General features: G+C 44.0%; 1 protein-coding gene across 1 annotated transcript in view; it reads left to right on the top strand.

Moving 5' to 3' along the window:
- Window positions 1-226: 226 nt before the first annotated feature.
- CFAP97D1 (CFAP97 domain containing 1) overlaps window positions 227-14,890 on the top strand; it is a 40,345-nt gene continuing 25,681 nt past the window's right edge. The window contains exon 1 of the mRNA XM_069952937.1: window positions 227-456. Within this exon, the coding sequence (XP_069809038.1) occupies window positions 285-456 (172 nt within the window). The 5' untranslated portion in view covers window positions 227-284. The remainder of the gene's footprint in view (window positions 457-14,890) is intronic.

The raw sequence follows: 14,890 nt of genomic DNA, 5'->3' as shown, positions 1-14,890 counted from the left end.
AACAACCCCTTTAAGTGGTTAAAGAAGCCATTATACCATTAAATTCGGTTTATATCAGGGTTAGTGACAGTATGTGACCATTCAGGATTTCTGATAAGAGATGGAGCAGTAATTGATATTCCCTCTCCTTACTATCAGCACTTTCTATACCCTGTAATAGATGTCATTTTTCTTTTATGCACAGGCCCCGGTACCCCATTACATGCTCTGCACTCGCCTGCCATGGCCCTCATCATTGATGTCACCAGACGGGTTGCCATAGTAACCCCTCCAAGAATAGTGCGATGCCACCCAATGAATCAGCTGCTCACTTCTTACCTGTGATTGGGAAAAGGATGAACACTGTAGATTATTTGGCTTTTCCTCTAATAGTCGCCAATCACAGACAAAATAACAGCCTGAAGAAAAAATGGGACAACCACCACTACCAATGCCACCTGTCCCGGGTGAGAGCTGGTAGGTCCATATTTACAAGCACTTTCTTTGGTTTAGTTACAGTATGTGACAGTGCATGCTATGCGGAGCACCCAGAGAGAGAGAGAGAGAGAGAGAGACCATATAAATTATATAAATGGAGAGAGAGAGAGAGAGAGAGAGAGAGAGACCATATAAATAGAGAGACAGAATATATATATGGAGAGAGAGACTATATAAATAAAGAGACAGATTATATATATATATATATATATATATATATATATATATATATATATATAGACAGATTATATAAATGGAGAGAGAGAGAGGGAGAAGATAGATAGGAAATAGATAGATAGGGAATAGATAGATAGATAGATAGATAGATAGATAGGAGATAGATAGATAGATAGATAGATAGATAGATAGATAGATAGATAGATAGATAGATAGATAGGAGATAGATAATAGATAGATAGATAGATAGATAGATAGATAGATAGATAGATAGGAGATAGATAGATAGATAGATAGATAGATAGATAGATAGATAGGAGATAGATAGATAGATAGATAGATGGGAGATATATAGATTATAGATAATAGATAGATAGATAGATAGATAGATAGATAGATAGATAGATAGATAGATAGAAAATATAAAGATAGATAATAAATAAATCGACAGATAAATAGGAGAGAGATAAATAGATAATAGATAGGAGATAGATAGATAGATAGATAGATAGATAGATGATAGATAGGAGATAGATAGATAGGAGATAGATAGATAGATAATAGATAGATAGATAGGAGATAGATAGATAGATAGATAGATAGATAGGAGATAGATAGATAGATAGATAGATAGATAGATAGATAGGAGATAGATGATAGATAGATAGATAGTAGATAGATGATAGATAGATAGATAGATAGATAGGAGATAGATAGATAGATAGATAGATAGATAGATAGATAGATAGATAGATAGATAATAGATAGATAGATGATAGATAGATAATAGATAGATAGATGATAGATAGATAGATAGATAGATAGATAATAGATAGATAGATAGATAGATAGATAGATAGATGATAAATAGATAGATGGATAGATAGATACAGAGACAGAGTTCAAATCATGAAGCAGCACTCTTTTAAACGATGTGGGCGGGTGCCAGCAGATAGGTCTTGACTCCGGACCATGTGATTAACAAAGTAAAAATATTCCGCGGCACTTCCATTAGATACAGAGACATATACATAAACCTGTTTTCGTATGTTTAATAGATTTAGTCATGAATGAATGTTGTGACCTGTCATTCAGCCATATTACAGAAGCTCAGAGCTCCACTTGTTGAGGATGTTGAGGATGTGCAAAGAAATGAGTCAAAGGAGAAGTCCAGCAAAATTAATAATGACAGTGCGGGCGGGGGGGGGGGGAGGTTAACATAATAAAAAACTTGTATATGCAAAAGAAGATGGTCTGGCCTTGGTTTTTCCCTTGTCATTACATTGACTTATAGGGTCACTTAATATGGTGGTTTTGGGGGTTTCCTTACAGGAGCTAGTCCTGTGTTTCGAGACTCTTTGATGAGACTCCACGGGCTTTTCTTTTGCATATCACTGCATTGAGCGCTTTCACTAGCAGCCCGCAGTGTTATGTTTGGCTGGTCTCCCTGAGTTCAGCAATCTTTTTCTCTTATGGCTCTACTAGGCACTGTTGCCACCTAGCCAGAATCCTGCTCCACACTGATGAGGGGCAACCCCCCGAAACAGCTGTCTGTGGATGGATATCTAGCCTTGAATTATCCCTTGTCATTACATTGACTTATAGGGCCACTTAATATGGTGGTTTTGGTGGTTTCCTTACAGGAGCCCCCCTTGGCTGGGTCCTTCCTGGAGGGATATCTAGCTAGTCCTGTGTTTCGAGACTCTTTGATGAGACTCCACGGGCTCTTCTTTTGCATATTCATGTTTCCCAGGGGGCAGTGCACCTAGGACTTCACTGCTTTGAGCGCTTTCACTAGCAGCCGGCAGTGTTGTCATTTGGCTGGTCTCCCTGAGATCAGCGATCAACAAAAAACTTGTACTTACCGGTCCCCATGCCCCCTCAGCGCCACATCACCTGACTCCCAGACCCTCCCGGGTGTAATTTTCTCTCCTTTTCTTGGCATATCATGGCCTGACAGGAGAGGGCAGTAGATAGCCTGCTCAACCAGTCACTGACTACAGCAGTGTCCCGCGGCTGCAGAAGTTGGATGCCACCCTAGGGCTACCAGAAAAACATATATACGGCCTATGGCCCATGGCTGTATCCATGTTTTCCAGTACTCCCTGGGGCAGCATCCGTCTCCAGGCGCCAGGAGTCAAATGTTGAGCGCTCGGGTTCAGAGAACCTTTCAGATCCCCAATTGGTTCGCCGAGTTCACTTAACACTAGTGTTGGATTCTAGTTCCCGTTGAGATGAGGGGTGAGCAAATATGGGCAGTCACCTCCACTGGAACCATTGAGAACTATAGAAAACTATGAGATGTAATCAAAAAAATAGGGGGAGATTTATCAAACATGGTGTAAAGTGAAACTGGCTCAGTTGCTCCTAGCAACCAGATTCCACCTTTCATTCCTCACAGACTTTTTGGAAAATGAAAGGTGGAATCTGATTGGTTGCTAGGGGCAACTGAGGCAGTTTCACTTTACACCATGTTTGATAAATCTCCCCCATTGTCTATCAATAACAACAACATTGTGTTGAAAAACACATGGGGACTTTCTGGTAACAATACAATAGCTCAAATATGAGGTCACCAGGTACCTGAATTGTTGTCACTTGCCATGTAATGAGGGTCTGGACTGGATGTACAGGGCATGTATCACTACGTGTAAAAACATTTACTAGTGCAAAGTGTTTTTACACAAGCTGTTTCTTACCACTGCTTACCAAACATTTACCCATAGCCATACATGTTTCTGTAACTTTGACATTAACTTTGCCTTAAAAACAGCTCAAGTGCCCTTAGATATGTTATAGGTGAGCTGTGTAGGCCTCTTGGACAGCCTCCTGCTTTCTGCTGAAGACACAGAAATCTGTGTGTAAACTGTTCACTTCATCTGTCTTCACCCTCTCCCTACTGAGATGCCTCATGTGAACAGTGACCCTGGCCCTGCTGTCTCTGAACTGTGTAATGCCGGGAAGGTTAATCATCTTAGGTCAAGTTTCTGGTGACCTCACTGTCAGTAACCCTGCCGGCATTACAGATTGCAGAGATAGCCATCCAGGGACACTGTTTACATGAGCCATCTCGGAAAGGAGGGGGAGACAGAGTGAACAGCTCACACATAGTTTTCTGTGTCTTCAGCAGAAAGTAGCAGCTCAGAACTAGGGGAAGGAGACTGAAAAGATAATAACAAGTAACTAATGAATTGTTAGTCTCCAGGAGGGGAAATGATTCAACATATAGTTTACCTGACCGGAATACCCCTTTAAAAGTCAGAAATCTCATTATTTACAATGTTTTATGCATATTACATATCTTTCCTGCTGTGGAAGTGAGGACACATTTCACGGGGGAACACATCAAAGTCCTGAGCAGTTTTTTTTTACTCTATATCAACAATACTTTATGTAAATAATTCAACAATAGCTCCTCATCCTTTTTAGGCCCCACCTCCAGTGAACTCTTGAGCACCTGGGGCATGGGTCTCCAAACTGCGGCCCTCCAGCTGTTGCAAAACCACAATTCCCATCATGCCCGGACAGATAAAACATTGGATTTGGCTGTCCAGGCATGATGGGAAATGTAGTTTTGCAACAGCTGGAGGGCCGCAGTTTGGAGACCCATGTCCTAAGGGGTAGGCTTTATGAGCTGCCACAACTGGGAGTTCAATCTCTGCAAAAAACAGCAGATAAGCGAGGGTATAATGGAATGTGATAATAATCCTAATCTGTAGAACAAGCAGTGGTCACTTCCAGCAATATGTCCGTAAGGGTGCAGGGGATTTTTGGGATCAGACTAATTGGGCGGTGCAAACTCTCTGAAATGAAACAGTCTAAGCCCATTCAAAAAAGGAGACCGTAAAAGTGCAATCACTCATAAAAATGTCCTTTATTGCAGTCTCTGACGTCAGAGGAAGTGCATTGATTGCACGAAACAGCTGTCATTGAAGGTGCCGGATTGTATCCATAGACTGCAATAAAGAACGTTTTTACGGGTGGCTGCACTCTCACTTTCTCCTTTTTTGAATGATAATTTAATGTGAACTATAAAGACTACAAGTTCTACTAAATTGTTTGATAGTCCATTGGATGCCGTCACCTTCAGTGTACATGACAGCTGTTTCGTGCATTCAATGCACTTCCTCTGACATCAGAGACTGCAATAAAGGACCTTTTTAAGGGTGACCGCACTCTCACTTTCTCCTTTTTTGAATGTGCATAGACTGTTTAATTTCAGAGAGTTTGCACCTTCCGATTAGTCTGATCCCAAAAATCCCCTGCACCCTCACTCTATAGTCATGCATTGTACACCTCTAGACCTAGACATACATACATATATATCTTATATGGTTACATAAGACATGCTATTCATTCTAAGGATTCATTAAGACAATATTATAGACATATTGGCTGCTGTTCATTTACAGTTAGTTGCTTTTACAATGTACTAAGCCCCAGACGTCCTGGCAGAAAATGAGTTAATTAGATTAGGGAGCCAGGAAAGCGAATGTTTGTGCATTATGACAGCTGCCAACAATATAATGTAATACGTGCAGGGTAAGCAGTAATGGAAGACTGCAACAGCTGCAAGGCAGTTGTGTGACGCATTGATTCGGTCAGGGTGAACATGATCTGTCAATTTTTAAGGAAGGGGGGGGGTACTGAAAATTATTTCAATTTTGTATTTTTCATTGGCCAAATTTTATTATAGTATAAGGAACAATTGAACAAAACCAACGACTTGAATTTGTGCCCGAAGCTGTGGAATATACAAAGCTTGCAATCCTTCTTTGTCAGGACTACAAACAATTAATCCAAAATTTTTATGTAACCATTGGTTGTCATTGGGTAGATCCATGCCACTTGTATGGAGAGCCAGTGTGAGGTCAGTGTGGTTTCATATCATAAATATAAATTACATTTGTGTGACATAAAAGGTCATTATAGTCACATTAATATTCAGTCAAGGGACTGAACACTTATTTGCATTTTGACTGCTCTCCACAGGTGTAAAGGGGAAATGTTACAGCTTTCATTACTATTTTATATCACACCTCATGGTGCTTATTCTGGTAAAAAGTCCTTTTTATCACCTGTGGATTGGTATATGTGGGCGGGGCCTCGCAGCCTATGTGCCACATCGCTCCGCCCCTAGCGCCACATAGCCCCTCCCCATCCTTGACGTCATTAGCGCATAGGCCCCACCCCTCAGTGGCCATTGGTGTGGATCTAGGGGGTGGGGCTAAGTGGTGCTAGGGGCGGAGCGATGTGGCACATAGGCCGCTAGGCCACGCCCACATATACCAATCCACAGGTGATAAAAATGACTTTTTACCAGAATAAGCACCATGAGGTGTGATATAAAATAAGTAATGAAAGCTGTAACATTTACCCTTTACACCTATGGAGAGCAGTCAAAATGCATATAGGGGGGGACAGTGTCCCTTTAAAGTGGTGGTTGGGTTAGAAAGAATGGTCTTCTTTTCTACGGAAATATTAGCCCTCCTATACATGGGCAGTATCTGCTATTATTTCTCATGCCAAGTCAAGCAGATGGGGCTGTATTTTGGAAAACACCAGAAGACCATTTCCACTGCAACTTTGGGTGGTGTTGCTGCACATGGGTCTAAAGTACTTGAAAAAAATCAGTAACTAAAACTAATGTAAGTTATTGTCATGCCCGTGCCTGTTTGGAACTGGGTGCAGTCCTCGATTCGATTCAATTCAATTTTATTGAATTTGAATTCTATGTTTTATTTGCACTAGTCTGAACACAACTTATCCTTCTGCTCTGGTGATTGATTTCCTACCACACCCATCTCTTTCCTGCCATAAGTTCCTTATGGCCACTTTATAGCTAAGCTCTGTTTTCCGTAACTTGTCTTCCCACTTAGACTGCATTCCCACACCTCGTAAATTGCAGCCCCCCTACAGACATCTATGTATCATTATGATGCTGTGAGTTCCGAACCTGTTCAAAATGTCCCGCTACTGTACTGAGACAGCCGTGCTACACAGCAGTGGGAAGGTTTGAACAGGTTCAGAACTCTTGGCATTAAAGTGATACATAGATGTTGGGAGATCCAGATGCAAGTCTTCAGCTTCACTGTCTATAAGGGGGCCTGTAATTTACAGCACTCTTTGCTGTCCATTAGGTATGACCCCGACCTGTACGACTATCCTTTAGTGTTTGTCTGTCTTGTCTCTGTTTTGTGTTTTCACTATAGTCTCAGGTAAGGGACTGTCACCATGGTTGTCCGCAGTCGCCTAGGGCAGTTTGAGGCAAGTAGGCAGGGTCAGCTGGGTGGGTACCAGGTTAGGGCTCGCTTTCTGTGTCCTCTCCCCATCTCTTCCTCAACTGTAATCTTTTTATGCAAAATAACGCCCGTTGTTTTTAAAATAACGGCTAAAGTACGTCCGCCAATAATGTTCATGAACATCGTTATCAAACAACAGCTTTTATTTTTCCTAAAAAAAAATGCTGTGTGAACATAGCCTTATACTGTATGTACTGTCCTGTATGAATTATTCATGTGCAAGGCTTATACTCATCATCCAGGCACTACGTCTGTGCGGTGTATCCACATAAGTGCACATTTTACCATGTGATCACTCACATTCTCATGACCTCTGCCCCTTCTACATACATTTGTAACACCCAGCGTGCCCGTTCAGCCGCATGATGTCTGCACAGAGCTCATCAGTCAGAATGATGATAAATAATACATCAGCTTGTTCTCATATACATGTGCTAAGGCCAAATTAGAATTTTATATAGCAAATGACATTCATTGGTATTCACCCTGTAACACACTGGGCCAAATGTCTTCTTCACCAAAATATTCATTTATTAGTAAAATAATGTTCAACTGTTGAGTGAATCACAATGTCTTAAAGGGGTTGCACTGTATGGGATAAGTAATTGTTAGGACCCCCATTGATCACATTCCCCATTTGAACTGAGCACGCATGTTAACACTCCATTCAATCTCTATGGGACTGGCCTTGTACTCGCTTGTACTTGCTTGACCACTGCACCATTCAAGGGGGGGGGGGGGGCACAATTGATTTATCAGTGAGGGTCCCAACAATCTCTTATCACCTATCCTATGAATAAGGGTCCTATTCCACGGGCCGATGGAGGCCCGATCAATAATGTAAGCGAGCGCCAATCTGCTAGATCGGCGCTCGTTTACCGGGCCTATTACACAGCTCGATAATCGTTTAGCGAGGGCTGCAGGGACATCATTACTGATGTCCTTGCAGCCCTTGTTTAAACACCATACTTTACCTACCCCTGCGCTCCTTCTTGCTCCCGATCCCGCGCGCAGCAGCAGCAGCTTTGGTGCAGCCTGTCTGAGCTGACAGACCGCTCAGCCAATCACTGGCCACGGCAGTCCTGGCCAGTGATTGGCTGAGCGGTCTGTTACCTAAGACAGGCCGCACCGAAGCTGCTGCTGTGAGCGGGACAAGGAGGAAAAAGGAGCGCAGGAGAAGCATGGTGCTTGTTGAATCATCGGTTGCCCGCGGCGCATCGCTATTCCACGTAGTGATGCGTGGTCAGTGCCCAATGATTTTAGGTTTAAGCCTAAATAAATGATCAGTCGATGACACGATCATCGGCTGATCGTTGTCTCTATTCCACGGAGCGATAATCGGCCAAATCGGGCCGATTCAGCAGATTATTGCTCTGTGGAATAGGCCCCTTACTTTAGAAACACTGAGGATTTTTTGCAAAAAAAAAAGCCCTGGCTACCCCTGAGTTTTCTGCTTCTCATGAATATCCAGGGCTACTGAGCACATGCACATATTGTCCATGTTATTCAGGAGGATATCTCTGGATCAGCTGCACAGAACAGTGATACATCATTCTGCTCAGCTTCTCAGTCACTAGTTTATGCTACCCTTAGGTAGGACACCATAAACCTACTGCCCTATGTTAGCGGCCCTTCCCCCTGTTGTGGTATATGGCCATACTGTGTACAGTTCTGCGTGTTCCGCAGTCAAGGCAAAAAATTTTATGCCTTTGGAAACCTGCTCCACCAGTCTGAAACCACACAGTGTCACATGACAAATTTTGTTTCCCTCGAGTTCTATCCTAAGTCGCATCATACATTATCCATTACTGTCTATGAGAGATGTAGAATCAAAGGAAAAATCAAGTCGCCTGAAGTCAGTAACTTGTATTCCTCACGTTGCGGAATGTGTTATGTATGTTATAAATATAATGAAGGTGTCTTGTCCTTATTAACCTCCTGTTACACCAACAAGATACAACGTGAGAAATGAAAAATCTCATTGTGCAGAATCCACAGAGGATTATAATAACTCCAGTCAGTTATGAGCGGTAAATGGAAAAGATTATTCACAACATGGGCTCCATCTATTTCTCATTATAAAGAGCTTGGTTTGTTTATTTATTATATTATTATAATGTTTTTATTACTAATCTTTTATTTGACTTTTTATAATATAAAACAAGCCTATATAAAACAAGCAGATGTTATTCAATGAATAGCGGCCGCAGAAAACTGACATGTCAGTTTTTTGCGGCGCCGCTAGAGATCCCGGCCGGAGCGTATACGATGTGTATACGCTCCGGCCGGGATTCCATAGACAGCAATGTAACGTATATTTTCGTATTAATCACAGACGTTGTTGCAATCGGCAACAAGGGCCGTACCCTTACGAAAATATATGTTGTGTGAACATGGCCTTAAACTCTAAATCAACAGTAGATGTGAAATTTGCCATATACATTCATAATTTTTTGTTGTTGTTATCCTGCTGTAAAACAAAGCTGTACTTACCAGAAATCCAGGTCCAGTCTCCGGCAGGCAGATTTTCTGACTTGTGCTGGTTGAAAAAATCAGACTAAACCCAGGAATTCTGGCCAGTACAGAGAGTCACGGCTCAATGTGTCCATCCGTCTGCCTTCTCTCTGTGAGGGCTCAGATGGCCTGGGATACACTGGACTTCCTGTTTTCTGACTGGTTCCTGTTTTCTGAGAAAAAAAGAGTCAGAAAACAGGAAGTGCCATGTTCTCCATGATAACTAAAACAAATTATGAATGTAAATTTCAAACTTGCTTTATTTTACATCTACTTCAAAAGTTATAATGACAGTGACACTTTAACAATGAACTGTAACTTCCTGATCTGTAGAGAACATTTTTTCAGCAGTCTCCTCTTTATCATCACAGAAAGGGAGGAAGCTGTATTGAAGTATGTCTGTACACGTTGGTGCAGGTTGATCAGTGATCCAACAAGATTATTATTTTTGCTTTTCTTATACAATAGTTATATCTTTCAAGGTGCTTATAGTATACTATAAGGACTTTGAAAGATATTACTATTGTATATGAAAAGCAAAAATAAATAGATGGCATAATAAACAACACTTGTCCGGGAGTTGAGTGCGGTTGTTGTACATAATACAGAAAGGGAGGAAGGTGACACCAGAATACACTGTGTTTCCTCCCAAAATAAGACAGTGTCTTATATAAATTTTTGCTCCCAAAGATGCGCTAAGTCTTATTTTTGGGGGATGTCTTATTTTTCCATGAAGAAGAATTCACACGTCACATTCACAGCAGGGACAGAGCGTACAGTATGGCAGCTTCCGGCCACCAGGAGGAGCTCACCACAGCACACTTGTACAGCACAGCAGGGACAGCTCCCTACAGCACACTCTTACAGCACAGCGGGAACAGAGTGTACAGTATGGCAGCTTCCGGCCACCAGGAGGAGCTCACCACAGCACACTTGTACAGCACAGCAGGGACAGCTCCCTACAGCACACTCTTACAGCACAGCGGGAACAGAGTGTACAGTATGGCAGCTTCCGGCCACCAGGAGGAGCTCAACACAGCACACTTGTACAGCACAGCAGGGACAGCTCCCTACAGCACACTCTTACAGCACAGCGGGAACAGAGTGTACAGTATGGCAACTTCTGGCCATTAGGAGGAGCTTACCACAGCACACTCGTACTGCACAGCAGGGACAGAGCGTACAGTATGGCAGCTTCCGGCCACCAGGAGGAGCTTACCACAGCACACTTGTACAGCAAAGCAGGGACAGCGCCCTGCAGCACAGCAGGAACACAGTACAGTATGGCAACCTCTGGGCATTAGGAGGTGCTCACCACAGCACACTCGTACAGCACAGCAGAGACAGTGTACGGTATGTCGGCTTCCGGCCACCAGGGGGAGCTCACCACCCCACACTCGTACAGCACAGCAGGGACAGCGTACAGTATAGTGACAGGTGGCAGGATAACGTCAGACTGTGCGCAGCTCTAAATCTGGCAGTAGGGGACAACAGGGATGGCAGCAGGTGACGGGCCTCTTAATGCCTTGCCTGCACATTTACAAGTGACGGCTGTGGAAGGGAACATTGGGATTAGCGGCAGGTGACGGTCTTCATGTCCTGCATGCAGCTGCTTTGCAATGGATGATGAAGGTAGGGGCAGGCTAAAAAGAATCACAGCTGCATGCCCTGGTGTTCTGTGCGTCGGGCATGCTTCCACACAGAAGCTTTGATAGGGCTTACTTTCGGGGGAGGCCTTATATTTAGCAATTCAGCAAAACTTCTACTAGGTCTTATTTTCAGGGGATGTCATATTTTGGAGGAAACAGGGTAGATCAAATGGGATCAGAGTATTCACAAAGTTTAGCTTCCCCTTCCTTTCTTATTGTCATCTGAACAGGTCACACAGCATGCCTACAGTACTCCTATAAAAGTTAATAGGGACACAGTATGGGGGAACAAAAAAAACAGCAATCATTTGTACTGAGTGTCAAACAACGGCCGTCGTTGCACTGAAAATTGCTTTGAACTCTATGGACAACGGACAGAAATAATTGACACGTCAATACAACGGCGGTTGTTTGCATTGACTTCAGTGTAACAAATTTCACTATGAAGAGAATGGCCGTTGTTTTAAGGCTGACACAGGACAAGTGAAGCCCTAACACTGGCACCCGCCCCGCTGTCCCTTCCTCTTGATCGTCTCTTAGCAGGCCGGCCCCAACCTGAATACTGGTTGCTATGCTAATATAAGGGAAACATGAAGACAGAGACGGCACAAAACAAACACAATAATTGGGTCGGTATTTATCAGTTGTCACAGCACAGAATCAGAAGAAGGGGGGAACAGTCGGAAAGTCAAGCTAAAAACAGGGAAATCACAACCAGGATACAACGCTAGCTTAGTCACACTCTACAGAGGCTCTATCACAGGTAAGGAGGATGGTAAGGGGAGTAGTTGTATGGAGGCTGGGGTCCCAAACCCAGGCGTGATTGGGGCAGAGACTCCAGCCCCCAGGGTATTACAGAGCTGACTGGTGGTGCCAGCGGCCAGTCAGCACGTCACAATAAGCAACACCTGAGCCCATCTGGAATGGGCGGTGAAGCCCCGGCAACAACTAAGGAAGCTTTGCCGACAAGGCCCTAGCAACCAGCCAGGCCGGTCGTCAGGGACATAGAAGCATAGAAGATTGTCAGTAGAAAAAGACCGTCTGCCCTTTTAACATTTCCAAGGGGACGTCTAAGGGGGCGCCTTCAGAGCGATCCCCGCAACTGGCCAGCCCCATTGCCAGGAATGCGTTTGGCACTTACAGGTGGCCGGCCATACGCTCCGACAGTGTCAGGAGCCAAGTGTAACAGCCGGCTCCTGACATGTATGTTGTGTGTACTCATATTACATACATCACATGATATGACCGGAATGTTCCATGACCTGCTATCCTCCAATTGTTCTTCTAAAATGTACTCTCCCAAAAAAAAGGGCTGCCTGTATTGTTATGTTTCCAATGGGAATGGGTTACTTTGCAGTGAAAACCTATACTTATTGCAGAACTATATCTTTATGTTTCAGCCTGTACCATTCTTTGAATCCTATTTTAAGCCCTTGTCTCCGCTAGTAATTATTCTCAGTGACATTAGTGAAGGTCTTTATTTAGTACGTGTGGGTATAGCACAGAGAAAATGGTTTTAACAATAATTATAGCCCCTTCTTGGGAGATGGATTGCCCTCTTACAACAGAGATGGTCTTAAAATATAGCTCCTATTTTCCACTTCAGTTTGTCTCTTCTGGCCCTTCTCTCTTCTGTAATGTGAGATATAATCGTGCTGAAAAGTCTATCCTACAATGCCCAAGAACAAAGCACTTTGTTAGAGTAGATCTCCAGCCCATTATAATAGAGTAATGTCACGGGAGGACAACTTCGCTTCATGACCCAGGTTTGCCATCTTCTGCCATCAATGCTAGTGCTGATAACGAAATACATATATTTATTATTGGTGGTGTTAAAGGGGAAATCTAACCTGCTAATAGCTTCCTAATGCATATGGGGCTCTGAGGAGGACGGTATGGGTAGTATCACACGGGCCGATGGGGGCCCGATAATAACTGTATACGAGCAACAGTCTGCTAGATCGGCGCTCGTTTTCTAGGCCTATTACACGGCCCGATAATCATTTAACAAGAGTTGCAGGGACATTGTTACCGATGTCCTTGCAGCCCTTGTTTAAACTGCATACATTACCTATCCATGGTCCAGGGCTCCTCTTGCACTCTGCTTCTCCCCGGGTCCCGCGCATTCCAGCTTCAGAGCAGCCCATCTCAGCTCCAGTCAGCAGTCCCGGCCTGTGATTGGCTGAGCAGCCTGTCAGCTGAGACAGGCCGCTCTGAAGCTGCAGCGTGCGGGACCCGGTGAGAAGCAGAGCGCAAGAGGAGCCCTGCAGCATGGATAGGTAATGTATTCTTCTTTGCATATCGTCAGCCGCAGGCCGCACACCGCTGTTACACGCAGCGGTGCGCGGTTAGCGCCCGACAATTATAGGTCCAAACCTATATCAACGATCAGCCGATGACAACGATCATCGACTGATCGTTGAGCTTATTACACGGAGGGTTTATCGGCCGGATAGAGCCGATTCGGCCGACTATCATTCCGTGTAATAGTACCCTAAGTCTCTTGCCTTCTTCCTCTGCACCGTTCCTGTGCTGTTCGCAGTTTAATCCTCAGTCCGGAGCACTGTTAGGGTCCTATTACACAGCCCGATAATTAACAGTAAACGAGTGCCGATCTGCCAGATCGGTGCTCGTTTACTGAGCCATTACACCGGTTGATCATGGGGCAGCAAGGGCTACACAGACATCATTAGCGATGTCCGTGCAGCCCTTGCATTTAGTATAAAATAATAAATATTGACTCACCTTACCACATTCCCCGGTGTCCTCAGGCCTTCAGCGCTGTGTTCAGCTCTGCCTTTGCTCCGGTCCTTGCAGTGACAGGCCGATGGCCACTGAGCCAATCACTGGCCGAGACAGGCCCTGGCCAGTAATTAGCTGAGGGCGGTGATTGGCTAAGCAGCTGCAGTCTGTCACTGCAAACACCGGAGTGAAGAAAAAACACCAAGGGCGCACAGACTGCAAAGACCGGAGCAGAGGCAGAGCTGCACACAACGCGGAAAACCTCTGAGGATGCCCTGGAACATGGTAAGGTGCGTTAATATTTATTATTTTACACTATAATCATCAGACGTCAGCCGTGCATTGATATAATGCGTAGAGATGCGTGCCCGACACCCAACGATTTTAGGTCTAAACCTAAAGAAACGATCGGCCGATGATTGTTTCATCGACTGATCGTTGTCTTCAGCCGAAGGTCTATTGCCACAACTCCTGTTACATGGAGCGACACACAGCAGACCATCGCTTCACAAAAATCGTGACTTTTCAACATGTCCTAAATGGTCGGTTATCAGCCGATAATCGTTTAGTTTAGGGCCCTTACAGTTTAAAACACAATCACCTAGATCACCAGATCCAGATACGTAATCCTTACAGCCATACGAGATCATTGAGAAGCCATACCCATCACGAAAACATTATTTGCTGCCCTCATTTTCAATAGACGGCCATCTTTTGTCATTCTTTCTTCTTTTTTTTCTTCATTCCACAAATAATTTTTGGGTTCCGCAATACGTTATCGTATATCAGTCATGTCAAACTCTGGCCCGCGGGCTAAATCTGGCCCATGGTGCCATTATTTTAGGCCCACCACGCTTTTCCATTGCTGTGTTAAATCTGGCCCACCTGACGTTGCAGCAAATTATAATATGGGTGGTCCGAATGGCCGCTCAGAGAACTATTTGGAGGGCTGGCTACTATGTGGGGCTCTAATAGTAGGCCTGGCTAGTATGTGTGGCACTATGGGGGGGGCTACTACATGGGGCACAA

Source organism: Dendropsophus ebraccatus, chromosome 14 (assembly GCF_027789765.1).
Source record: "Dendropsophus ebraccatus isolate aDenEbr1 chromosome 14, aDenEbr1.pat, whole genome shotgun sequence".
NCBI lineage: Eukaryota > Metazoa > Chordata > Amphibia > Anura > Hylidae > Dendropsophus > Dendropsophus ebraccatus.
Note: the sequence above shows the minus strand (reverse complement) of the source record. Positions and strands in the feature narration are given on the sequence as shown.